Here is a 25791-nt window from a genome sequence, read left to right on the forward strand (position 1 = left end):
GAGAGAGGGAACACAAGCAGGGGGAGTGGGAGAGGAAGAAGCAGGCTCATAGTGGAGGAGCCTGATGTGGGGCTCGATCCCATAACACTGGGATCACGCCCTGAGCCGAAGGCAGACGCTTAACCGCTGTGCCACCCAGGCGCCCCTACTTTTAAAAAAATCTTAATAAAAATAAAAATTACTTTATGGAAATAAATGACCATGGTGGAGTTGCAAGGTAATGTGTCCTTTAGAAGTACTCCTGTAACTGCTTGATCCAGACAGACGATGGGAACTGTTAGAGCATGTGTAGTGGTGAGGCAAAGTCCTAGCAGAAGCAACAGTATTGCTTAAATCGATAGGCTGGCTCAGGTGGAGTTCATGCTCTGTATTCGTCCATCTTGGATTGTTTCAGAATGTCAGTTTTTGGGTTTTGTTTGTATTTACAGTGAATGGGACATATTTAAGGGATACTTTTCAGAGGACTTGTGTACTTAATGTTGATGCATTGGATCCTGCTTCTTGTGCAACAAGAGTGTGGCAACGGGAAACGGGGCGGGGGGTGACCCTTTCTTGCCACACTGTTGTTTATAACCACGCATGAGGGCTATCGTTTTGGAAAGCTTCATACTGATTTTTACTTGTAGTTGAATAGTACAGAACACTGTATGTGTTACGTTACCTCCAAAAATTCATAAAAGGAAATGTCAAAAGTAGCAGTAGCATATTTCTGAGGTGTTTTGTTTTATTTTGTTTTGTTTAAGATTTTATTTGAGAGAGAAAGCATGAGCAGGGGGAGGGGGAGAGGGAGAAGCAGGCTCCCCACTGAGCAGACCTGAGCTGAAGGCAGACACTTAATCCACTGAGCCACTCAGGAGCCCCCATTTCTGAGTTTTTTGTTGAGTTTCTGATCTTAGACCTTTTCCCCTTTGGACTTCTTGGTATCAAAGTTAGCTGAAGCAAAACTTGATACAAGTGGTTTTAGTAACATGAACTTTTATGGTTAATCTTTGAGGGACTTAAAGTACATTTTTTCAACATCGGAACTTTTCATTGGTGTCCAGTATGAGTTCATGTGAAGTTCTTACGTGGTATCCCATCATAACTAGTATTTCTCTTTTATTGTTTCCAGTGTTTTGGAACTCCTTAATCTAGGGGAGGGAATAAATGTCTTTAAACCTAAAGGTAGCTTTTCTTCCAGGTTTTATGAACTAGTATTTGGTTTCTTACACTAAAGGTGCCTTTGTATGTGTGAGAGACAGACTGAGAGAGAAATTTTATTCTAGAGCAGGTGTTAGAATATGCAACTGAATCGAATTTGATAGTTTAACACTGAAATGAGACTGGGCATTTTGCAGTCACTTTTGACTTGGAACAAAGACTTTTTCCGAGTTAGGAAACTGCCTCGTTAAGAATAGATGTTTGTTGGGAATTTCACAGATTAGTGGATCATCAAGCAATGTCTAGGATGTTGGGTAATAATACACTAATTCTCAAGACTTTGACATGGAAAGTACCAGTTAATATAAATGGGAATGACTTGATTAATGGAGATATCATAAGCCAGTAGGGGAAAGGTAGATTCATTAATAAATGATGTCAGTACAATGGGTTATCTTTGTGGTTAGAAAAAGAAATCAAAAGGGGCGCCTGGGTGGCTCAGTCAGGTAAGTGTCCAGCTCTTTTTGTTTGTTTGTTTTGTTAGAGAATGCACACGGGCGATTCTAGATCTCAGCTCAGGTCTTAATCTCAGGGTCATGAGTTCAGCTCCGCCCTGGGTGTGGAGCTTCCTTGAAAAATCAAGCTCACCTAGTAATCATGGAAACGTAACATGAAACAGGAATAAAACATTTCACCCATCAGTTGGGCAAATTTTAAAGTGAGGTTGCTTATCGAATGGTGGGTGTGCCAAGGGTGTACGGACAGTGACCTCTGACACAGGTTGGGGGTAGAGCATGGCACAGCCTCTTGGGAGGATAACGGGCAGTGTCTGTTCTTACTGAAGGTGGGAGCCTCGTATCCCCGTGGGCACCTGTTCCCGTCTGTCTACATTACAGTTGTGTGTGGAGTGATTGGGTTGTCTAATTTTTTGCTATCAGTAGAGCAAATACAGTACTATATTATATCAAATATACTGACTTGTGTGATAAAATACTATAAAGCAATTAATTAAGTAGTGTGAATTATGACCATGTGTATAAATATGGGTAAATTTCTAAGACTGTAAAAAAAGGAAGTTTATATCATTTATGTCCAATACAACTCCTAATAGGCCCTCTGAGAGTAGGGAGAAGAGACCCCTGTGGAGGTGGATTGGGGGTTAGGGGCCTACAGCTTATCTGTAATGTTCTTTTATTTTAGAGAAAGAGTGCAGTGGGGAGGGGTGGAGGGAGAGAGAATCTTTTTTTTTTTTTTTTAAGATTTTATTTATTTATTTGACAGAGATAGAGACAGCCAGCGAGAGAGGGAACACAAGCAGGGGGAGTGTGAGGGAGAGAGAATCTTAAGCAGACTCCCTCCTGAGCTTAGAGCCCCATGTGAGGCTTGATCTCAGGACGCTGAGATCACAACCTGAGACGAAATCAAGAGTCCGACACTTAACCAATTGAGCCACCCAGGTGCCCCACTTATCTGTAATATTCTGATTTAAAAGACTTGAATCTTCGTGACGCCTGGGTGGCTCAGTCATGAGCTCAGGTCATGATCTTGGGGTCCTGGGATCGAGCATCGGGCTCTGCACCAAGTGGGGAGCCTGCTCGAGGATTCTCTCTCTTCCTCTCCCTCTGCCGCTCCCCTGCACTCTCTCTCAAATAAATAAATAAACCTATTAAAAAAAAAATACTTACATCTTCATGTATGTGTGGTTGGTTTTGGGTTGTGGGGACATGATTGAATGACTGTTGCCTTCTTTACCTATGGTTTGTTATCTCCGTGTGTGATGTGATATCTCTAGGTATGATTTGAACCATCCTCCAAGAAAATCTTAAGACTCTTCATTTTACCTGGCAATAGTTGCTAGCCTTAACTTCCTTCTGTTTTCCTAGAAAATGTGGACACAGACTTGCAGGCCAGCCTCGGGCAGAGTGAGGAGAAGCCCGTGCCTGCTGCGCCTGTGCCCAGCCCAGTGGCTCCGGCCCCGGTGCCATCCCGAAGAAATCCCCCTGGCGGCAAGTCCAGCCTCGTCCTGGGTTAGCTCCAATTCTCTCGAACTCTGTCGTTTTGTTTGTTTGTTTTCTCCATGCTTGTGAACTGCACAACTTGAGCCTGACTGTACATCTTTTGGATTTGTTTCATTAAAAAAGAAGCACTTTATGTACTGCTGTCTTTTTTTTTTTTTTCAAAGAACAGGTTTCTCTTTATCTGTCCTGATTCCTCTGGGTCTGTAGGCCATGGCATGAGTGTTTTCTAGTAGTAGATTGGAGGGAAAGTTTTGTGACACTTAGTACAGTGTTTTTAAGAACAATTTGGTTCCAAATGTGTTAGAGGATCTTTTGTACTGAGGTTTTTAAAACCCTTTTCTTGTCAGCTTTACTTGGGTTTACCAAGCCTTGATTGGACAGACCAGTGAACAGTCCACAGGCGCACCGTTCCTTCAGGCCCCCAAACAGGGTTGTCTTTATGCCAAACCTACTTGTTGTTGGCTTACCTTGTCAGTGCCCTTTGCTAAAAGCATCTTCCTGTGCCATATGGAACAGTAGAGGCCTGCGCCTCATGCCTTGCTGCCTGCAAAGCAAAAAACTGCCTTTTTAATTTTTGAACCTTAAGAAATAAGCCAGATACTAACTCGATTAGCTGATGAGCTAAGCCCGCTGCTTTCATGCAGAGGAAGACTTTGATGTATGCTCAAACTGACAAATTCCAAGTGGTAAGCAAGCAAGGGCGGTGACCACACAGAAGTGGGTCTTCGTGGTGAATAGACCCCAAGGGGGCAGTGCTCTTCCTAGGTAACTTGAAGCTGTGTGCATGATGCTGGTGCTTGACCATGAACTGAAGTCTCATCCTTAAAATGTGTGTTGTACTTCACAATCCTGGACTGTTGCTTAAAGTAAACAATGTACAAATTTTGAAACATTGTGTCCTGTGTCATCTTTTTGAGACTGTTTCAGTGTTCTACCTGTTTAGTTGCTTTTTTTTCTCTGTTACTCTAAATCCTGTTGCCCAAGGGTTGATGAGTCATTCAAGTTAAAACAGACTAATGAAGTCCCAGAGCAGTGGGCTTCTCTCTAAAGAAAATAGGTCTAAAGTCACAGCAGGAGTTCAAAACATCAAAATGATATCTGTGGTAATAAAATACATGAGTAGTATGGACAAATGATGAGCAAAATAATTATTAGCCAATATATTTTAGATTCTCCACCTACCCTTTCTGCTGGGCAGTAACATGTAAGATTTTAAGTCCTCTCATCTTGCAAGGTGCCTCTCCATGGTGAGAGGTTACAGAAGAGGACTCCAAAGGAAGAGGGACAAGGATCTGAGGAGACAGAAGATAAGGAAAATTCTAGATCAACATGCTATATTAAATGTCCAAAGTGGGCGTTAAGACTTGGCTTTTAGGTCTAGTTACACTACTAAACTGTGTTCTTTTGGCTTCTCATTTAGGGACCGATTTCCTATCTTAAAAAGTGAGACTTTTGAGAGGATGAGCATAACCACTGGTTCATTTGAACATTTATTTGGGAAGAATAAGGGTGTTTATAGGTTCTGGGGGTGTAAAGGTTTTCTCCCTTTTGGTGCAAAGCATTTGCAAAATGGAGAGGTCAACAGCTTTGATATAGGATCTGTCCAATTTCACTAAAACAGGTTAGCCCTACAAATACTAGCCTGAGTTATGGTTTCTATTAGGATTCTCGGGCGGTAGGAATCCTGCCTGTACCCTTCTCTCTGATGGTGGGGATCCTGGAAAAGAGATGTCCCTGATTTGCGTCACAACTTGTAACTTAAGTGTTTTTTTCTTTTTTGAAAATTTTTTGAAGATCAGTGCCTAATCGAAATTCAAGTATTGTGAGGGAGGGACAGTTCTGCCAGTCATTCTGATACTATAAGAACAGATTTTAGGAAATTCCATGTAAACACGTTTGCTACGGGTGTTACATTTTCTACTTAGAAAGCTTAGGGTCTAGAAAGTGGAGTTGAATAATCTTATGATAATGGCAGAACAGTATTTTCGTTGACATGTGGACTTTACACTCAGGTTGTGTGACACGAGCGGGAAGAGGAGGGAGAGTGTAGGACTCACTATCGCTTACGCCCATTGTACCTCTTAAAGGCTTTTAAATTAGATCACTTTAGAACAAGACATTAGTCTCCCCTTTGTAATGCTCCTGTTAACATTGGTTTGGAAGTACTGGGGTGCTCAGCTGGAGAACTACAGGAAGATGGGTCACCTAATCAAATCTGAGTTTACAGTCTGGACTGTAGGTAAATCTATTTGGATGTAGTCAGAAAAGGGCGTAAAGTCTACAAAGGAGCATCAACAAAACTTAGCAGTGGTCGCGTTTTCTAGAGGGGGCTGTAACTGCCAATTCTAGAGCAGAGGTCAGTTCCACAGAAAGGACGTTCCCGATTACCTGAGCTGGGTGGAAATCGTCTCCTGGGGGTGGAGTTGGATGTTCAAACCGGATGCTCCCAACTCTGGTTTATGAGCTCGTCTCCTAGGAGCTCGACTCACACGAGCCAGGAGTCTTCAACAGTCTTTCACTTCAAAGCTACTGGGCGCCCCCATGAGTCGGGCCCTGGGGGCTCTGGTCCGGGGTCGGGCGTCCGGCGTGTTCCTGCGCCCCGCCCCACAAGCAGGGAGGGCGGTGGCCCCGGGACGCGAGGTCGGGATTCTAGGGGTGGCGCCAGCCCCACAAAGTTGAAGGAGCCCCGAGACCTTCGCCAGGATTTGAGGTCGTTCCCTGCGGCGTGGGGGGCGGCGGACGTGCACGCGGGCGCGCTCTCAGGCCGCCCCGCGCCGCCGCCTGGGGAAGGCCCCGCGTACCCACAGAGCCGGGTCCCCGGGCGCCCCATGCAAATGAGCGCCGGTGCGCCCGCCCACCCCGCGCCTCCGGAAGTCGCGGGCCGGGCGCCCACCCCCCTACCCCCAGCCCGTGGTCCCCGCCTGGAGTGCGCCGCAATGGCGGCTGCGATGGCGGCGCGGCGCGTGCGGCCCGTGCGGGTGCTGGTGGACATGGACGGCGTGCTGGCCGACTTCGAGGGGGGCCTCCTGCGGGGCTTCCGCCGCCGCTTCCCCGGGGAACCGCACGTGGCGCTGGAAGAGCGCCGCGGCTTTCTCGCCCGCGAGCAGTACCGAGCCCTGCGGCCGGACCTGGCGGTAGGCAGGGAGAAAGCGGGAGCGCAGCGGGTGGGGGAGGGGGTGCGCGAGTGGGGAGCCCCGACCCCACGGTGACCCCGGGAGCACGAGCCCCAACCCTACACGGCGCCCGGGAGCCGGGCATCCCTACCCGCAGGGAGCCGGGGAGCCAAGTGCCCCGACCCACAATGTCCCCGGGAGCGGGAACCCCGACCCCACATTGTCGCCAGGATCAGAAGCCCCGACCCCACAGTGTCCCCGGAAGCTAGGTGCCCCGACCACACAATGTCCCCGGGAGCGGGAGCCCCCACCCCACAGAGAGCCGCGGAGCCAGGTGCCTCGACGCCACCGTGTCTCAGGAAGCAGGGAGCCCCGGCCCCACAGTATCCCCGGAAGCAGGGAGCGCGACCCCACAGGGCACCTAGGAATGGGAGCCCTCCCCTCGGGCAAGACTGCCTCTACTCCATTTCCAGAGACACCCCCTATCTGTTTAACAAAACCCTCACTTCAGAATCCATTGTTCACCCTGGACGAGAAAGTCTGGAAGAATATTTTCCCTATGCAAAATCCTCTTCCTGTGGCTCTGATTTGGGGATGAGCCCCCCACGAATCTTGAGAGTCCTCCCTGGGGCTAGATCTGCTGGAGGCAGAAGCTGGGACAAAGAACACGGTATCTTTCAGGACAAAGTGGCCAGTGTGTATGAAGCCCCAGGCTTTTTCCTAGACTTGGAGCCTATCCCTGGAGCCTTGGAAGCCATGCAGGAGATGAACAACATGCAGGAGTGAGGAAGGGCAGAGAGGGAGGGGCGGTGGAGTAAGGGAGGGTACCAAACTAACTAACCCGTGCCCCTTCCACACAGCACAGAGGTCTTCATCTGCTCCAGCCCTCTGCTGAACTATGAACACTGTGTGGGTGAGAAGGTGCGGTTACCCCAGTACTTCGTAGCAAACAGCTTCCTAAGTTCTGATGTTTAAAATACACCAGCAGAACTGAAACGCAGGGAGTGTGGTGGGGGGGAGGGCAGCAGCATCTCTCAAAGGCTGGAGACCCCACTCCCACCTATTTACTCACTGGCCCTACTGACAGACCTGTGTCCTCACCACAGTACCGCTGGGTGGAGAATCACCTGGGGCCCCAGTTTGTGGAACGCATTATCCTGACGAGGGACAAGACGGTGGTCTTGGGGGACCTGCTCATTGATGACAAGGACACCATTCGAGGTTAGACCTGTTTTTCTGACAACCTTCCAGGCATCTGGCCTGCTGGGATTAGGGAGAGGGAGTAAAATAACCAGATTACGACTGCATCTCACTGCCTTTCTCCCGTGTCCTGTCCCAGGCCAAGAGGAGACCCCAAGCTGGGAGCACATCTTGTTCACCTGCTGCCACAACCAGCACCTAGCCCTACCCCCAACAAGGAGACGGCTGCTGTCCTGGAGTGACAACTGGAGGGAGATCATAGAAAGCAAGCGGGGGGCCAGAACAGTGGATAGTCGCTGAAGGAAGGGTAGGCAGACCAGTAGGGAACTGCAGTAGAGCTCAATGACAGGGCAGTGCCATGGCGGTGGCCCCCCGCACCGCGGAGCAGGGAGACACAGTGACCTCCATCCTCACAAGCCAGCCACCTGCAACTCAACAAGATGGCTGGCAAGGAAACATGGTGGGAAAATCACTCAGGAACCTTTCTAATAAAACACTTTTGCTCACCACTCTTTAAAGGCCTTTTATTTGGGAAAGTAAAGGGACAGGAGCCCTAGGAGGGGCAGCTGGAGAAAGGCTGATAGAAGGCTTTCTCCTCCCTCCTCATGTCCTTAGTCCAGTGGCTCCAGAACCTGCCCCACCTCCATAACCACAGACACCATCTCTCCCGCATCTGCCTTTCCTTGACCACGTTAGAGGTCAACCTTGAGGGAGTGTAGGAAGCTCCCCATTGCTCCTGAACCCCAACTTTCCATGGGGGTCCATACAATTTCCCCTGTGCTGACCGACGTACACTGTGGACTCCAAGCCACACACTTCTGTTAGTATTTGGTCCTCTGTCCCCCTTGAGCACCACTCTTGCATTTCTGAAGCCCTTCTGAGTCTAAGACTTCCGGGGAAGGGCCTCCCCTCACTGACCCAACCCTGACGGCAGAGGAGGAGGACCAGGACTTTCAGGCTGAGGCCATGGAGCTCTGAGGGAAGAAGAGTACACAGCTTCAAGGGTTTTTGCCTGTATTCTGACGTGTCCTCACCCTCAGAACTGTGGTCTTACTGCCTGATGGCTACCTTAACAGTCAATGGGCTGCATCACTAAAGAGTAGGAGCCCTGGGGTGGCTTGGTTGCTTGGGCGTCCAGCTCTTGGTTTTGGCTCTGGTCGTGATTTCGGGGTTGTGGGATAGGGCCCCTGCATCAGGCTCTGTGCTGGGTTCAGAGTCTGATTGTCCCTCTCCCTCTGCTCTTCCCCCTATTCTCGCCCACTCTTTCTCTAAAATAAATTTAAAAAGTATAGACATCTTCATCTTTGAAACCCTATGGTGTCTGGCAGATAGACTGTGTGGATAAACCGTTGATCCTGGGCCACAGAGTTCTCCAGGTTGGGGTCAACCATAGCCAGTACCCACCTGGAGAGCTTGCAGTGCAGGTCCCTAGCCTCCGTCACCCTGGAGTGGGCATGACACCTTCCCAGAGCCCCGAGCTGGCTTCTCATTTCTGTTCCTCAAGCACAAGCAATTCTAATCCCAGGCCCAGCTGCTCCTCAGGAAAAGCCCCTTCTGTAAAGCCTCTGAATCCACGGTCCCAGCTGCTTCTCCCATGAGGTTGAGAGCCTGGCAGTGGGGTGTGGGGGTGGGGGCAGGAGGCAGGAGCTTGACCTCCAGCTGGTTGAGTGCCAACCTATGGAAATGGCATTGCCTTTGCTCTCCTCCACGTGTCTCAAAGTCCGGCCTCCTCTCTCAATGCCTCTCACCATAGTGTAAATACCTGTCACGCTGAGAAAACTCACCTTTAAAATAGCTGAGAGGGCACCTTTTGGGGAGAACATGCTCAGTGGGAGCCAGGCTGCTCCTGCTCCCTGAGCCCCAACTAGGATTGTGGCCTCATCTCTAGCAGTCAAGGTATCATGGCTATGAGGTCTCCCTGGATCACGGCTGCTGTGGGGCCTCAGTCCTTGGCAGTGGGATACCCAGGGCAGAGTGAGCCCGCCAGGTGCGGGCTTCTGCCACCTGGCTTGGGGAACAGAAGTCTTCCAGGAAGATCTGGGCCAGGTTCCGGAGCCGTGTGTTGGCCGAGAGAGAGAAGCGCAGCATGCACTGGACCACGGGCATAGCAGTCAGCTCAGGGTGGGAGCCAGAGCCCGGTGAGCTCAGGTACATGATCGTGGTGACAGCAGATAGCACGGTCTCCTCGTTGGGACTGGACAGGCAGTTGATGATGAGTGGGATGCCCCCCGTCTGCAGGATGTGCTCCTTGTTGGCCCTGTCTGGGCACAGGTTACAGAGGCCTCCTGGGGAAGAACAAGGGGAGACTGGATGCCCCAGGCCTGTGCATCCTCCCACCTGCCCTCCCAGCTCCTCTCTGCCCACTTTGTCCCAGGGATAAGACATCCAAAGTCCATTCTGGTATCCATCCCTTCAAGGCTCCTGAAGGCCTGCCTGCCTGCCACAGCCTAGCTTTCAAGAAGTGGGTACCAATCCCTTTCCTCCTTGGAACAGCCAGTTCAATGTCATTATGCTTTCCCCCTTTTTTTTTTAAAGCAAAAAAAAAAAAAAGACACACACACACACACAAACAAAAAATAAAACCCATGATACATCACTTTACAGAATTAAAAAACAGGGGTGCCTAGGTGGCTCAGTCAGTTAAGTGTCTGCCTTCGACTCGGGTCGTGATCCTGGGGTCCCGGGATTGAGCCCTGCATCTGGCGCTCAGCGAGAAGCCTGCTTTTCCCCTTCCCACTCCCCCGCTTGTGTTCCCTCTCTCACTGGCTCTGTCAAACGAATGAATAAAATCTAAATAAATAAATAAATAAATAAATTAATTAATTAATTAACGTGGGTAAGGTGATGATTTCACACATGCCAAAACTTATCAAACTGTATCCTTTAAAGATGTACAGCTTATTATATATCAATTATTTCATAAAAGCTGTTAAAAATACTAGAAGCCAAATTATAAATCACTTTAATTCTACCATCTAACATTTGCTTTTCCTTCCTCAACTTCAAAATACGTGAATACATATAAACATTTAATAAAAATGTGATACTTTCCTGTTTTGTAAGCCAGCTTTTTTCATTCAGCAATGGATTGTACAACAATGGCATCATTTAACGGCTGTGCAGTGCACTACCTTATGGATGCAGTGTAATTTATTAAGAGGCTAGAGCAAGGGGGGACAGTTGGGGGCTGGCAGGGACATGCCTCTTCCAGGGATAGGAGTCTGCTGGGGTTCGGCACTGCCGCCCCCTCCCTCACAGTACCTGGGTCAGTTTAAGTCCTGCTATAGGGAAATGTCTTTAAAAGTTTAATCCATTCGGCCTCTAGGGACTTCTCCCTGTGCTAAAATCCAAATTCCCCTCTGAGGTCTTCATGGCCCTGTGCCACCTGGTCTGGTCCTTCTCTTTCTCCCTGTCACTTGCAGCCTCAGCCTGTCCCTGTGACCTTCTGGCCCCAGATTATCACATGCTGCCTCCCTTTTGCTGGTAACCAACACTTCACGGCTCCCACACCAGTAAGGTTCCCCTGGAATACCACCCCACTCCCGACTCTCTCCATGTCTAGGACACTCCCCTCATCCCTGCATGCTACTTTCTTCATATGCTTAGAACCCTGAGAAACCACCTGGCAGGTTTGTCTTCTTCCTCACGAGCTGCCAAGCCCCACTAGAAGGCAGGTGCCTGGAGGTCAAGACCATGGCCATCTTATTCCCACCAGGTCCTTGGTGCAAGAGGCGTTCCACAGCTACTTGTTAGAAGGGCTGTACAGTGGTGAGCTGCGGAAAAGGGCTGAACTGCAGAGGGCCGGGGCCTGCACCATCGGCTCCCTGAGATGTTGCCTACCATGGACTTCTGCAGTTCTGGGATCCGAGCTGTGACTCAGAGCACCCCTGAGGGAAGGAAGGAGCTGAGGAGCACTCCTGGAATCACAAGGCAAGGGAGACAAGGCACTCTGTCCTCCCTATGGGACACACAAAGGCCTGACCTGCTGATACTACCTCACAGCTGTTCACCTCCGTGGAGCCCTCAGCACATTCTGGGGCATCCTGCTGACTGCCTTCCGTACTTGCTGTCCGTCCCTGTCACTGGACACCGTAAGGCAAGGCCCTGCTCTCTGGTTTACCTCAGTATCCCAGGCACCTGCAACTGTGGACGCTCACTGGCCACATGCTGGGAACATAACTGAACCCCATGAAGTGTTACTATCACCCCGATTTTAGTGGAAACAGAGGCTGTTGAGTAAGTCGTCCAAAGTCCCAGAAGATGGGAAGCCTTATGCCACAGTCAAGGGACAAGTGGGAATGCTCTGGCAGGCCTCTGGCTTCCCGGACACATCCACACCATCTCTTCTGAATTTCAGCAGTGAACCAGCCTCCTACCCACACTGTAGATTAACTGACTGGGGGCAGGGGATGGGATTTATCTCTGCTGTAAAGTATGATAAGATGAAGTCTGAGTCACCCTTGGCCAGTGAGTCATCATCACACAGAGATGAGCCTGGGCGGGACACCGCCACCCAGGCTGGGGGATAGTCAGATGGGATCTGCTGGAGGGTGAAGGCAGGAGGAGGTCTCAGGACAGCTGGCCCCATCTGCTCCCCAATTGTAGACCTAGGAAGTCTCCAAGGATGGATCTTATGCCTGTCCGAGCTTGCCACTGCCTGGGGCCCAACCACAGGGCATTCTCCTCCACCTGCTGGCAGCGATCCTCAGAGCGGAAAACAAGAGTGAGCGCTTGCAAAGAGAAGGGCTTCAGCGGGCAACGAGTCTGAACGGAAGCACCCAAAATGGATCCAGGAGACCCATGAGAAGCTGAGGCCACAGCTACCTGAGCTCTCCCCCGAGTCTACTTCCGTGAGCCTGCCCTGAAGAACGAAGGAGGGCTACAGGAAAAGAGGAACGCAACAACTGGAAGCTTCCTAAATAATGCCCAGCAAGAGCAAACCGGTTGGACCCAGTTGGGTATGTCGTATGATGGCAAATGATACAATTCTTAAAAAATCACGTTTTCAAAGAGTATTTAATATGGGAAAATGCCTGCAACATAAGTTAAGTAGGGAAAAACGTCACCAAATTGTATGTAGGATAAAACTGCAATGAACGAGTTCGGCAAGATGTCAGCTCTTCTGAGAGCCTTCCACGACCACCCTCACCACCCCTCTCCCCAGCGCTCTCCCCTCATCTCCTTTGTGTCTCCTCTTCACGCCTGAGCTATCTGTCAGGTTTACTAAAGGCTGCCCCACTAAACCACTCCCAGCAGAGGGGGATTGTCTTGTCTCATTTAGCCGCCTCAGCCTGGGATATAGCAGATGCTCAATAAATGGACAGACACGTTAACGAAAGACAAGCTGCAGACACAGCAACAGGTTAACAATGCTTATCTCTGGGCAGCGGGATCAGGAGTCACTTTTATTTCCTTTATTTTCCAAGTTTACCGCCACAGAAATGTCCTGTTTGTTTTGTGTTTTCTGTGGAGAGGAAACAGGGTAGAAAATGTAATTTTTATAAGCAGGAAAGGGATTTTTTTAAAGACTCACTTATTTGAGAGAGAGAGAGAAAGCACGCACATGTGCATGAGCAGTAGGGGCAGAGGGAGAGAAAAGGAGAGAACCTCAAGCAGACTCCCCTGAGCCTGGAGCCGGACCCGGGGCTCGATCCCAGGACCCTGAGATCATGACCTGAGCCGAAATCAAGAGCCGGCCGCTTAACCGACTGAGCCACCCGGCTGCCCTAGAAAAGGATTTCTTTTTAAAAGCTAAATTTCATTTAGAAAGTAAAACTCACCAAATGACACCATTAAAAAAAGTAAAAGGATAAAAGGAGAAAATATTAATAAATTACATATCTGAAAGAGGACTCCTTCCAGAATATATATTACTGCGTATCGAGAAAAGATGAACACAATGTAAAAATGAGTAGGACCTGAATAAACTCTGCTCAAGAAGAGCGACGCATGACAGTGTGCTCGTCACTACTTCTCAGAGAAATGAAAATCCAAACCCCCACCGGGTGGCTGCACACACCTCCTGTAACAGCTGAAACAAAACACGCGGCCGAGACTAAGGGCTGGTGGGAGGTGGGGGTGCTGGAATTCTCACACGCCGGTGGCCAGGAGCCTCACACGCCGACGTTGAACATACACCTACCCTATGACTCAGCAATTACACTTCTACCTGAATCCAAGAGAAAGGAGGACCTATGTCCACAAGAACCCTTGCGTATGAACATTCGTAACAGCTTTATCCATCAAGGCTCTCCACTAGAAACAAATCTTCATCACCAGGTCAACCGATGAACCAACTGCGGCATATTCATACGAAGATGTGAGCTCACGACACTGTAACAATATGCGTGAATCTCGAAAACACTGAGTGAAAGAAACCAGACACAGGAGTCCATCCTGTGTGATTCCACTAAGACGAAGCCCCTGAAAACAGGGACGCCGGGCTGGCTCAGTTGGTGGAGCAAGCAAACCTGATCTGGGGTCGCGAGTTCAAGCCCCACAATGGGCGTGCGGATGACTTAATTTTTTTTTTTTTTTTTTTTTTGAGAGAGCAGGCGTAAGAGCACGAGGTGGGGAGGGCCACAGAGGGAGAGAGAATCTTAAGCAGGCTCCATGCTCCATCACCCACCAAAATAAAATCTTAAAACAACAACAAAACAGGCAAAACCCATGGGTTAGAATAGTGGTTACCTGAGGGTAGAAGACACTGACTGGGAGATGGTGTGAGGGACTTTTCTGGGGGAGATGGAAACACTATCTTGATTTTAGTGCCGGTTACATAGGTGTACATATACCTTAATGAATTTAAAAATCCATCAAACTACACTGGGTGTTGTATGGAAGTCTTGAATCACTGTATCATATACCTGAAACTAATATTTCACTGAATGTTAACTAACTGGAATTTAAATAAAAACTTAGGGGCGCCTGGGTGACTCAGTTGTTACGCGTCTGCCTTCAGCTCAGGGCGTGATCCCGGCGTTCTGGGATCGAGCCCCGCATCGGGCTCCCTGCTCTGCTGGGAGCCTGCTTCTTCCTCTCCCACTCCCCCTGCTTGTGTTCCCTCTCTCACTAGCTGTCTCTCTGTCCAATAAATAAATAAAATCTTTAAAAAAATACAAAATAAAAATAAATAAATAAAAACTTAAAAAGTTCAAGGGGAAAAAAACGTCAAATTGACACAAGATATGTGCACTTCTCCATATGTTGATGGTGTGCCATCTTAAACCACGGTTACCAAACAGAAAGGAGAACAAGTTCTGACTGGCTGATGAACACGTTTTAGACAAACCAGACAAGACACAAAGAGAACAAGGGGCAAAAGCAGGGCCCTTCTAGGCACAAGGAACCAAAGAAATCCCCAGGAGAGGCAAAAGAGAAAACCCCAACTACAACCGTGGATGAGAACGCTGGAGGCTCAGAGAGGTTACGCAGGTGACCTCAGGTCACATAGCAAGTAGGGCATTGCTGCTGAGACAGGAGGGTCTAAGGATTGTTCTGGGGATTAAATGAGGTCATGCCCGTAAGTGCTTAGCCAGCAGCTGGGGGCTGGGCAAGCCCTAGGAGACAGCGGCCCAAGACTACTCCATCTGATGACTCAGCCGCCCCGGGGCGCTGGGCTGGCTGCGGCCCTGTACCAGATAAAAATCTTCATTTGGGACTATTTGTTCTTGGGTTTTACTTTAGCATCTTGAAAACCCGCTCTTCCTGAAATTTAAGTGTTGAGGGGTAGAACAGTGTATAGTTACCACTATGTATAAAAAGGAGGGGAACAGGGTGAAAGGGATAGAGATGGAAGTGAGACTTCTCTCAAAATACCTTGTATACAGTTTTGACTTGAATCATGAATGTTTCCCATCATAACAAACATCAAATTAAATCAAAAAGAAGAGAAAACATGGTTTTTCATACTTCTGACCTATATTTCACTTCTGGGAACTTATGCTACTGGTATACCCTTCCAGGGGAGAAACGGCATACGAATAAGGTTATCCATAGCAGCACTGCTTGGGACAGCACATGGAAACAACCTGAATGTCCACCCCTAAGGGTGGCTGAACACCGGTCCCTGGGTGCCAGGGAATGGCATGCAGCATTTGCAAAGAATAAGGCAACTCTTTGTGGGCTGATACTGCAGGTGCACCAAGACATGATGCTAAGTTAAAAAAATAAAAGCAGAATATACATATTCTCCACACATGCAGAACCTGCAAAAAAACAAAAAAATAAAAAAACAAAATACAGATTTGTCTGTAAATTCTGAAAATATCTCTGGGAGGATATAAAAGAAACTAGCAACAATGGTTGCTTCCAGAAAGGGCTGCAGAGGGAGTTACCATTCACCACATTCTCTTCTGAATTCTGTACCATGTGAATTAATCATGTATCCACATAAATTAACACATACACACACAGACAAGGTGTGCTTGCGCCCAGAAATCAGAGGAAGGGGAACTGGTCTCTGCAAGTCTGGGAGGAAAGGCAGAGGCTGGCTGCCCTGCCCAGCTACTGTGGAAGGGAGCAGTGAGGTGAGAACACTGACATCACCTCCTTTCTATAAGGGGAATCCTGCCACAGATGGATAGCTGAGGAATTTTTTCTTTTTTCTTCTTTTTTTTAAAGTAAACTCTATGCCCAACGCGGGGCTCGAACTGACGACCCCAAGATCAAGAGTTGTATGCTCTACCAACTGAGCCACCCAGGCACCCCAGAAATTATTAAATTATTATAAGTCAGGAAGGTGTCCACCTCTGATAGGAAAGAGAACTGGATCGGAAAGGGACATTTGGGGCTTTTGGATTGCTGCCATTATTTTAGTTCCTGACCTTGTTGCTGCTTAAGTGGGCATTTGCATTCTCTTTGCTAAACTCTACCTGTACGCGTCAGCCCTCTTCTGCATCTGTGGGTTGCAGGTATGGGCGCTGTGCCAGCCTCTGGGGCTATAAACAGGGGCATGGTTGGTCCACATCTACTGTGTGCTGGGAGGGGGACGGTGTTTAATCACATTATTTAATTCTCTCCCCATTTTACTGATGAAGAAACTGAGGCTTAGAGAAACTGAATCACTTTTACCAGTCACCTGGGTCCTCAGTGGCAGTACTGGGATTCTAACTAGATCTGCCCACCACAGAGCCCTTGCTCCAACCTCCATACTCTGGGGCTTCCCTGTACCTCCTTCTCTCACTGATGAGTTAGGCTCCAGGGAATAGACATCCAGGGGTTAGACATCTTTCTCCTTAAAAAGGAATTCCTCGGGGTGGGGGGTGGCTCAGTTAAGCATCTGCCTTCGGCTCAGGTCATGATCCCGGGGTCTTGGGATAGAGTCCTGCATCAGGCTCCCTGCTCAGTGGGGAGTCTGCCTCTCCCTCTCCCTCTGCCCCCCACTCATGCTTGCTCTCTTTCTCTAGTGTTCTCTCTCTCTCTCAAATAAACATTTTTTAAAGATTTAATAATTTCTAATTAACAAGCGGGAACTTTTAAATTTTTAATAAAAAATAATTTTAGGGGCAGCTGGGTGGCTCAGTTGGTTGAGCATCTGACTCACTTGATTTCAGCTCAAGTCATGATCTTGGGATCATGGGACTGAGCCCTGTGTTGGGCTCTGTGCTCAGTCTGCTTGTCCCTTTCCCTCTGCTTCTCCCCCTGTTCACGCTCTGACTCAAATAAATAAATAACATCTTAAAAAAATTTTTTTACAATATATATATATCCCTACTATATTAATACTATAATTCACTTCTGCCTATTTTTGGACTTTATGTAAACAGAGTTACAGTGTATATACCATGTGTCTAACATCGTTTGCTTAAGGTTATGTTAGTAAAATTACTGCATGTAGCTACAGATTGTCTATTTACCTTGCTAAGTAAGGAATATTAACATCCCACGTCAGTATCCATTATATTACTGACTGTTTCAAGTTTGGGACTGCTACAGATAATGCTGGTAGTGACATTTTTGCACGTGTCTGGATGTGCATGCCCCCTAACCCTATGAATGTAACTGCTGGGTCAGAGAGTGTGTCTATCTTCAATTGTATTAAATATTGTTTTCCAGAGACAGCTGAGGATTTATCTACCAGCCTTTTTCTGAGCACCACCACCATCTGGTGGCAACTACATATATTGCAGGAAATAGAACACAGGAAAACAATTTAACATGAATTCAGGGAGGCCACCTACTTGAACCCTGCTTTAGTAACAAAACTGCCAAGTATTCAGTGACATTCTAGGATTCAACCAGTTTTCATGGAGGCAGGTAATTCTCTCCTGGTTCCGTTCAATCTCCATACAGCATCTAGAATGGCGCAGGTGTGCAGAGGCTGCATACAGAACACCTGAGAGTCAACCCATGGTGTTTTGGGCAAACATTCCCAAATCAATGCCAAAGGCTGTCTGGGTTTTTATTTGGCGCAAGAGCCCCAAATTCTTTCACTCATTTGGGTATTTACTGAGATCCTGGCTTTATATCTGGCCCTCCATAACTCTCCCACTCCCATCCTCCACCCTCAACAAGGGCCAACCAGTACGGCCTTCCAGTGGCAGTCTCCCTTAGATGCCAAATGTGGCCTGGATGGTGAGCACCACCATTAGGAGCAGGGATGACTTCCCACCAGAAGCATCTCAAGGATAGTGCGGAAATGCAAGGTGTAGTGGAAAGAAAGAACAAGAAAAGACAACACTCTGGAGTTTGAGCCTTGGCTCTGCCAACTAGGGCCCCTGGGCACAGAATTTGGATCCAGGAAGAATGGGTAAATGCCTGGCTCCAGTCATCACTAACAGTGGGAGCCTCAGGCAACGGACCTAACCTCACTGAGGAGTTGTTTCCTCACACGTAAAGACAGCTTAGTACTACTGGCCTTGTGGCTGATGACACATTCAGAGCCCTTACAGGACGACAACCAAAGGGTAAGTAAAATAGCTCTACAATTGTTCTAAATGGACAAATCCACAAAAGCAAAGGACAAGAAAGGGGAAAGTACAAAGACTCAAAAAGCCCTGTGTGTTACCAGCAATCACCGTAACCAGATTCTTCTTGAAGGCTGCAGGGGTGTCTGAGGGGTCACAGGAAGATGGCCCCCCACAGAAAGTCAACAGTCAGGCACAGGGGCTCACCACTGCAGCTTTCAGCCCTCCGCGCAGGCGGAGCCGCCTGACAGGAGAGGTCTTATCTCAGCTGAAAGCATCAGCACCACCCGGAAGGACGCCTGCGATCGTGCTGGGCTGCTAGACCCACAGACGGAAGCCTGCATTCTGACCCTGACCCACCACTAACCAGCTGAGGGGGGTGGTCTATGCCTCAGTCTCCTCATCAGTGAAATGAAGGGTTTGCAGTGCCTTTCAAGCTCTCACAGTCCACAATCCTAAGAATAGGGAACTCCTCTGTTCTCTTCTAGAATCTGACAGCCTTGGTTTTCCCTCCCAGGCTGGCACTCTTTAAACCTTTGGCCAACCTGCTCATCCTTCCTACGCCTCAGACTCCTTATGGAAAATGGAGGTTCTGAGCACACCTAACATTTAGTGTGTCTCAGAGTCAAAGGCGACAAAGCACAAAACCCAGTACCTGGCACACAGAGGGTGGTCTATAAACGCTAGCTATTCCTACAAGTCCTTCTAAGCCCCAGAGCACCAGCTCTGTAACTGCGGCGCCCGTGCACACATTAGAGCTGGCTCCCTTCACCGAATGCTACCCGGACACTTGATGGGAGGCTACTGATCGACCTTCATATTTTTCCTATCAGCCAATGATGTTTTTCCAAAAGGAAAGAATCCCTAAAGCATGTGGGTGGTTCTCTTGAAGGACAGAATGTCATCCCACCTCACCTCTTTGGGAGATGAGGGAACTGTTTATCCTCAAAAGGGCCCGAACACCAGTCCCTTGGGGGGAGGCCTAGGGGATCCAGCAGCTGCAGACACTTTGTCTCATTTAATTCTCTCAACAATTCTGTGAGGCAGGTACTGACGCTGCCCCACCTGACAGATGACGGAGAAAGGAAATCACATGCCCGGGAGAGCGAGGACTTGAACCCAGACCTGCCTGACCCTAAAGCCCAGCTCTTATCAAACTCGCTAGGCTCCTTGCCAACCAACAGACGCTGGTTTTGGTTATGCGAGCCCGAGGTAATCTAAGCCAGCTCTCCTCTCTGCCCTTACTCCAGAACCAATCCCACTCAGAGCTACAGCACCGAGTCCTGGCCAGTACTCTGCACCTTCTGGGCCCTTCCCTGGCCTTCCCCAGAGATAAGCGAAGCTGAGCTCTGCCGTCTGGAGATACAATTTCAGGATTGCCACCAGAGATGAAAGAGCTGAAGCTACAAAGCACAGCATGGAGCCTGTTAGCCAAATAAGCACCTGCCAGTGCTTCCCATTCAGGGCTGGTGACATGAAGAGAAAAGGGAATGACAGCAGTAACAAAATATGCATCTAAGTACGACTGGAACCCTCCTGGTAAGTCATGCACAATAAATACAAGAGAAATTTACTCTGCAGACAATCCCATGGAGGGATTCAATGCTGAGAAAGCGACGACACTGGGGATCAGGAACCTTGTGCTGGTGGAAGGAGAGGAAGAGAAAATGAGGAAAAGTGGCAGGGAAAAAGGAAAACTGGTGATAAGGATACTAAGAAAGTGACCAACCAGGCCAAGTACCTTCATGGAGACACAGCCACGCATACACCCACTTCTGCTCCCTACAACAGGCCTGCGACGTAGGGCAAGCACAGGTGAGGAGAGGAGTCTCAGAGAAGGGACAGACAGATCTTGTCCACAAGAATCAGCTAGGAAGAGGAGAAGCTGGGACCGCGGGCTCTGGGTCCGGGGCTGGGTCACCCACTCTGGGAAGCTGCCCAGGAGAACAAGAACCCAGGCCAGGCCCAAGTCTCCAGCTCAGCCGACCAGAGTCTTAGAGTGCTCTTGCCCTGAGCAAGTTACTTCCTGATCCTGCAAAAACCTTTTGTGGGGGACTGCTTTTTTTTTTTTATTTAAAGATTTTATTTATTTATTTGACAGAGAGAGAGGCAGCGAGAGAGGGAACACGAGCAGGGGGAGTGGGAGAGGGAGAAGCAGGTTTCCCGTTGAGCAGGGAGCCCAATGTGGGGCTCGATCCCAGAACGCTGGGATCATGACCTGAGCCAAAGGCAGACGCTTAACGACTGAGTCACCCAGGCGCCCCTGGACTGCTCCTTTTATACAAGTTTTCTCCAGTCCAAAGTTTGAGTTGGAGGAGCTCTGTCACTCCTAGGTGGAGGTTATGCTTCCCATGGGCCACTGTCACCACTCAGATGGCAGAAGCTGGGGAGCAGAGGGAGGGGATGGAGGACTTACACAGAGGAAAATCTTGAAGTGACCGATGGTTTAGGATATTTATTTAGCATAATGATCTTCCAGAGGGCCTCAGTCTGGCCCTCTCCACAGGATGAAGAGTCCAGGGAGCCCACCAGAGCCCATCCTCCTTTCTCCCATACCTGGAGCTGCAGTCCCGGAACCTGCTCGCACAGCTGCATGGGCCTCATTTCTGGGTCCTGACTCCCACGGGTGAACTCTGCTGTTGATGTGTGCAACCCCACTGCTGTGTGTACACTCCTAAGTCCAAGGAGCGGCCACAGGGCAGGCATGAATACACCCAGCATGTCCACACACATGGGTGAGATCTATTGTGGTGTGAAGAGGAGGGATGCCCCAGCCACCCCAAATAGTAGAGGCCAGCCTGGATAGTCTTGTTTTTGTTTTTTTTTAAGATTTTATTTATTTATCTGAGATAGAGAGTGTGTGAGCACATGAACTGGGGGAGTGGCAGAGGAAGAGGGAGAAGCAGACTCCCCACTGAGCAGGACCCTGGGATCATGACCCGAGCGAAGGCAGCCACATAACTGACTGAACCACCCAGATGCCCCTGCCTGGATGGTCTTTCAAAATTTTACAACACACCTACCTGATGTATTCGGTGCCAAAAAAAAAAAAAAACGGTGTTAGTTCATTCTATCAAGGCCTTCAATCTAACTTAGGTTCCAGGAAATAAAGGAGAAAGAGAAACAAGCTAAATGACACCAGAAAGAGGCAACCGGACAATCAGGAAAAAATTAGGAAGGTGGGAAATTCTGCAGAACTGGTCTGGATCCTTCAACAATTAGCGTCATGAAAAGAGACTACTAATGGTTAAAAGAAATAATTTATGGGCGCCTGGGTGGCTCAATTGGTTAAACGACTGCCTTTGGCTCAGGTCACGATCCTGGAGTCCCAGGATCCATTGCCACACCAGGCTCCCTGCTCAGCAGGGAGTCTGCTTCTCCCTCTGATCCTCCCCCCTCTCATGCTCTCTCTCTCTTATTCTCTTTCTTTCAAATAAATAAAATCTTTAAAAAAAGAGAGAGAGAGAGAGATAATTTATGTAGTGCCTTCCTTCCAGAGAATACAATATGGAAAGAGGAAGACAGAATAACTTGACAGTGGAGAACCTGACCAACACCAACCACCTCAGCCGGGTGATCGAGGCCATGATCAACAGTGAGATGTCATGCTGACAGCACGACTCCATGACATGATGTGGTGAAACTGCACTTACTTCTGTGGCAGTCCTCCCGCTAAAACCCACAACAAGAAAAAGGCATCAGACAAATCCCAGTTAAGGGACAGTCTACAAAATACCTGACCAGTACTCCTTGAAACCATCAATGTCATCCAAAAAAGAGTAAGTCTAAGAAACTGGCATAGTCCAGAGAAGCCCAAGATGTGACAACTAAAAGTAATATAGTATCCTGGATGGGATCCTGGAATAGTAAAACGGTATTAGGAAAAAACTAAGGAAATGAATCAAGTGTGGACTTTTAATAATAATGTATCAAAGAACCTGGGTAGTTCAGCTGGTTAAATGTCTGCTCAGGTCATGATCTCAGGGTCCTGGGCTCAAGCCCAGCATTGGGCTCCCTGCTCAGCGGGGAGCCTACTTCTCCCTCTCCCTCTGCCGCTCCCCCTGCTTGTGCTCTCTCTCTCTCTCATTCTAATAAATAAATAAAATCTTTTTTTTTTAAAGATTTTATTTATTTATTCAACAGAGATAGAGACAGCCAGCGAGAGAAGGAACACAGCAGGGGGAGTGGGAGATGAAGAAGCAGGCTCATAGCAGAGGAGCCTGATGTGGGGCTCGATCCCATAACGCTGGGATCACGCCCTGAGCCGAAGGCAGACGCTTAACCGCTGTGCCACCCAGGCGCCCCAAAATCTTAAAAAAATATATTGGGCTTATTAATTCTAATAAATGTACCATACTAATGTAAGTGGTTAATAATAGAGAAACTGGGCATGGCACATATGGGGACTCTCTGTATTATCCTCGCAATTTTTCTAAAACTGTTCTAAAATACAAAGCTCATGGGGGTGCCTGGCTGGCTCAGTCGGTACAGCATGCAACTTTTTTTTTTTTTTTTTAAAGAGACAGAGCACATGAAGGGGGTGTCAAGAATCTCAAGCAGGCTCCACACCCAGCATAGAGCCTGACATGCAGAGCCTCACTTGGGGCTCCAGCTCCCCCAACTCGTGCTATCTCTCTCAAATAAAATCTTTAAAACTTTTAAAAAATAAAACCAGCATTCTATAATTTTTTTTCCCTCCAAGTGGCTTCAATCCATTCCCTCATTTATGATCTCATCTCTCAGTAGGAGGAAAGGCAGACATGCAGAGGGAGTCCTGCGCATTAGTTCCAGAACCGACTCAAACTGGCTGTGACCCGGGACAATGTGTGAACCAAAGAGGTGGCACAGACAGGGCTGGCACAGACATCGGGAAGATCTGCCTTCTCAACAGAGGGACTGCCTAAAAGATCCCTTTCCCAGTGACTGACCTTAAAATCACTTACTTCACCAAGTCAAACAGGTAACTGGGAGACCTGCCCCATCCTTACCAATTGCAAACTCCACCAGGGTTTCATTCTCCTCCGACAGGGAATCTAGGAATAAATCGAGGACCTGCAGCTGCCGCAGATACGGGTAGTTACTGGGATCATAGGCGAAGTTGGCGAGGTTGGCCAGTACTTGCTCCTTGGCGTCTGCGGCGGAAAAGTGGCGCTGGAGCCAGGTCCGGGGCGGCTGTCACGGCCGGACCCCTGCCCCGTCCCCTGCCCCCCACCCTGCCGCTCTCACCTTGGCTCTCCGTCTCCTGGAATTCAGTGACCAGTGCCTGCAGGTATCCCAGGCGCCCGACGTGGGGGTCTACCTTCGGCTTCTGGGCCATGGTCAGGGCGGCAGAGGCGGCCCGGGGAAGGGCAGGAGAGCGTGGGAGGTGAGGCCGGAAACAGGTTCCTTCCCTGGCTTCAGGTTCTGCAGTAATTTGCTGCCGAAATTGGAATGTGGAGGGTGGCGTGGGGTCTCAGGGCCTTGTTAGAGTTGAGCGTGAAAACCTAAATTTGGATCCGGGACACGAGAAGGAGGGAGCGGCACCACAGCGACTCAGGAACTTGATTTTCGCCTCGATTCCAGGTTTCCGGCGGAAGCCGCGCTTAGCCCCGCCCCAGAGGGCGGAAGGGACGGGTCGTGGCAAGCAAGAGGCGGGGTTGTGGCTGAGCTCGGCGCGCCTGCGCGACGCGCTTAGGGCTTTAAGGCTCTAGCTGGAGGGGATCCGCCCTCTGAAGGGTGCTGTAGGGTTAAGGTTGCTTCAAGGAGTTCCTTTAGGGCGCTTGGGAACCCAGGGGAGTCGGGAGGGCGCCCATGTGGGGAAATGTCGAGGCAGAAGAACCTCCAGACACCCTTGCACTTGGCGAGGGGGCGCAGCCCAGCCTCCTCAACCAAGGGACACCCCTTCTGGAACGCCGGCATCAGTTACCTGCACCCCGGCATGAGTCCTTTGAAACTATCTTCTGGTCTTTTCCAAAAAGCCGGGTGAGCCTGGCACCCTCTGCTCCCCAGCCCTGAGTGGGCCACCTCTGGCTAGAAATTTCAGAGTAATAATGCCCTAAGACTTTTTGCCAGCCAGGTGGAGGGGGAGCGCTAGGGGCATCCACGAGCCCCAGGACCCTTTGTTCACCCAAATGTACCGCTTTGGCCGCTCTGCGTTGTGGAGCCCTGGATGCTGAAGCCCTTCGGCCCAATTCTTTCTCAGGGCTTCTCAGGAAGGTGATGTGTGACCTAGACCTTGTAGGCACAGGGAATAGAGCACCAGGCAGGGAAATGGCCCTGCTGCAACTCCCATTGTGCTTGAAAATGTTGGGGTAAAGGGGTTTGATCTGTGAGCTTCTCAAGGTTAAGGACCACGTATCTTTGGCCCTGGGCCTGGCATGAGGGTAAAATGGCTGCCACACTCCGGCCTGCCACAACCTCATTGACACCAGGTCCCATCTCCATGGGCTCAGGTCCCTGTGGTCAGCCCTTGCCCTATGTGTACCCCTTGGGGCAAGAGTTATGACTACAATCGGTGCTTGGGTACCCTGACAGCTCCACGTAGGACAGTGGCCCCAGACCTGTCATCAGGCCCTTCGGCTTCTGTAAAGAGCTGATAGAACTTGGGGAAGTAAATCTCATCCCAAGGTGGCCAGGGGCTTGTCTGCCTCTGGCTGGACAGAGCAGCAAAGTCAGGAGACAGGATGTAAGTGAGCTCTACCCTGCACTGGTCAGGAACTGCTCCAGATCCTCTCTAGAGGATTCCCAGGAAAGCAGCTAAGTGGGGATTCTGGAGTCAGATGGGCCATCCCATCCTCCCTAATTTGTCCCCCCAGAAAGGCTCAGGGGCCTTCCTCCTTGGGGAATAATTCTCAGTCCTTGGTGTAGTGCTGAGGGCATCACTAGGTCTTACTTCTCTCTGCCCAGTCCCCGGCACATAGTAGATGCTCAGTAGTATTTGTTGAAGGGCATCTGTCCAGAGATTATTTCCACTCTTGGCTGGGGGCAGATGAGGTCAAAGTTCCCTATGCTGAATGTTCACGGATACCTTTTTTCCTGAAAATCATCTGTTTTCAGGAAGTGGGCCTAATAGGGGTTGCACATTTCAAAGCCTGGTGACTATTAGTGCCAAAAGTATCCACCTACCCACCAGTCCCACTCTTTCCTCTCCACTCAGTTAGATGGAGGAGACAGGACCTGGTAAAATGTGTCCAAGCATTCCCCCTTCAGTGCACAGGCTGTGGATGGTGGCCAAGCATGGGACTGGGTGAGGAGCCAGAAGGCAATGGAGGTCTTCAGGATCAGAATTTTCAAACAAGGGGCACCTGGGTGGCGCAGTCATTAAGCATCTGCCTTTGGCTCAGGGTGTGATCCCAGCGTTGTGGGATCGAGCCCCACATCAGGCTCCTCCGCTATGAGCCTGCCTCTTCCTCTCCCATTCCCCCTGCTTGTGTT

General features: G+C 49.4%; 3 protein-coding genes and 1 long non-coding RNA gene across 10 annotated transcripts in view; 2 read left to right on the forward strand and 2 right to left on the reverse strand.

Annotated features, from left to right (window-relative positions):
- Positions 1-3291, forward strand: part of JPT1 (Jupiter microtubule associated homolog 1) — a 16876-nt gene extending 13585 nt beyond the window's left edge. The window contains exon 5 of the mRNA XM_040640247.1: positions 3024-3291. Within this exon, the coding sequence (XP_040496181.1) occupies positions 3024-3172 (149 nt within the window). The 3' untranslated portion in view covers positions 3173-3291. The remainder of the gene's footprint in view (positions 1-3023) is intronic.
- Positions 1-5685, reverse strand: part of LOC103665729 — a 47239-nt gene extending 41554 nt beyond the window's left edge. For both annotated transcript variants that reach the window (XR_569362.2, XR_005837330.1), the window contains exons 1-2: positions 5547-5685; positions 4341-4450 (exon numbers count right to left, since the gene is read on the reverse strand). This is a non-coding gene — a long non-coding RNA (uncharacterized LOC103665729). The remainder of the gene's footprint in view (positions 1-4340; positions 4451-5546) is intronic.
- Positions 5213-7980, forward strand: NT5C (5', 3'-nucleotidase, cytosolic). Of its 2 annotated transcripts, XM_040640242.1 has the most exons (5): positions 5226-6292; positions 6953-7053; positions 7132-7192; positions 7378-7492; positions 7611-7980. In XM_040640242.1, the coding sequence occupies exons 1-5, from the start codon at positions 5618-5620 to the stop codon at positions 7769-7771; spliced, it is 1113 nt and encodes a 370-aa protein (XP_040496176.1). In that variant the 5' UTR covers positions 5226-5617; the 3' UTR covers positions 7772-7980. The 2 variants fall into 2 exon arrangements, with proteins under 2 accessions (XP_040496177.1, XP_040496176.1); XM_040640243.1 differs by lacking the exons at positions 6953-7053; positions 7132-7192 and having other exon boundaries at positions 5213-6292.
- Position 7981: 1 nt separating this feature from the next.
- ARMC7 (armadillo repeat containing 7) lies at positions 7982-23961 on the reverse strand. Of its 5 annotated transcripts, XR_569361.2 has the most exons (4): positions 23605-23961; positions 23367-23510; positions 9256-9756; positions 7982-8445 (listed from the first exon to the last, which is right to left on the reverse strand). XR_569361.2 is itself a non-coding variant. In XM_008693746.2 (3 exons), exons 1-3 carry the CDS (start codon positions 23693-23695, stop codon positions 9395-9397), a joined length of 597 nt encoding a protein of 198 aa, XP_008691968.1. In that variant the 5' UTR covers positions 23696-23961; the 3' UTR covers positions 7982-9394. The 5 variants fall into 5 exon arrangements, 4 of the variants coding, with proteins under 4 accessions (XP_008691968.1, XP_040496180.1, XP_040496178.1 ...); XM_008693746.2 differs by having other exon boundaries at positions 7982-9756; XM_040640246.1 differs by lacking the exon at positions 7982-8445 and having other exon boundaries at positions 9616-9756; positions 23431-23510.
- Positions 23962-25791: the final 1830 nt, after the last annotated feature.

The sequence above is a fragment of the Ursus maritimus genome, unplaced genomic scaffold (genome assembly GCF_017311325.1).
Source record: "Ursus maritimus isolate PB19 unplaced genomic scaffold, ASM1731132v1 scaffold_24, whole genome shotgun sequence".
NCBI lineage: Eukaryota > Metazoa > Chordata > Mammalia > Carnivora > Ursidae > Ursus > Ursus maritimus.

Bases quoted from the DNA above. Each gene is read 5' to 3' on its own strand.
- ARMC7 (XM_008693746.2), bottom strand. From the start codon at position 23,695: ATGGCCCAGAAGCCGAAGGTAGACCCCCACGTCGGGCGCCTGGGATAC. The intron at 23,511-23,604 runs GTGAGAGCGGCA...TTTCCGCCGCAG, and splicing joins CCAGGAGACGGAGAGCCAAG to ACGCCAAGGAGCAAGTACTG. The intron at 9,757-23,366 runs GTAAGGATGGGG...GTTCTTCCCCAG, and splicing joins CCTGGTGGAGTTTGCAATTG to GAGGCCTCTGTAACCTGTGC.
- NT5C (XM_040640242.1), top strand. From the start codon at position 5,618: ATGAGCTCGTCTCCTAGGAGCTCGACTCACACGAGCCAGGAGTCTTCA. The intron at 7,193-7,377 runs GTGCGGTTACCC...TCCTCACCACAG, and splicing joins AACACTGTGTGGGTGAGAAG to TACCGCTGGGTGGAGAATCA. The intron at 7,493-7,610 runs GTTAGACCTGTT...GTCCTGTCCCAG, and splicing joins TGACAAGGACACCATTCGAG to GCCAAGAGGAGACCCCAAGC.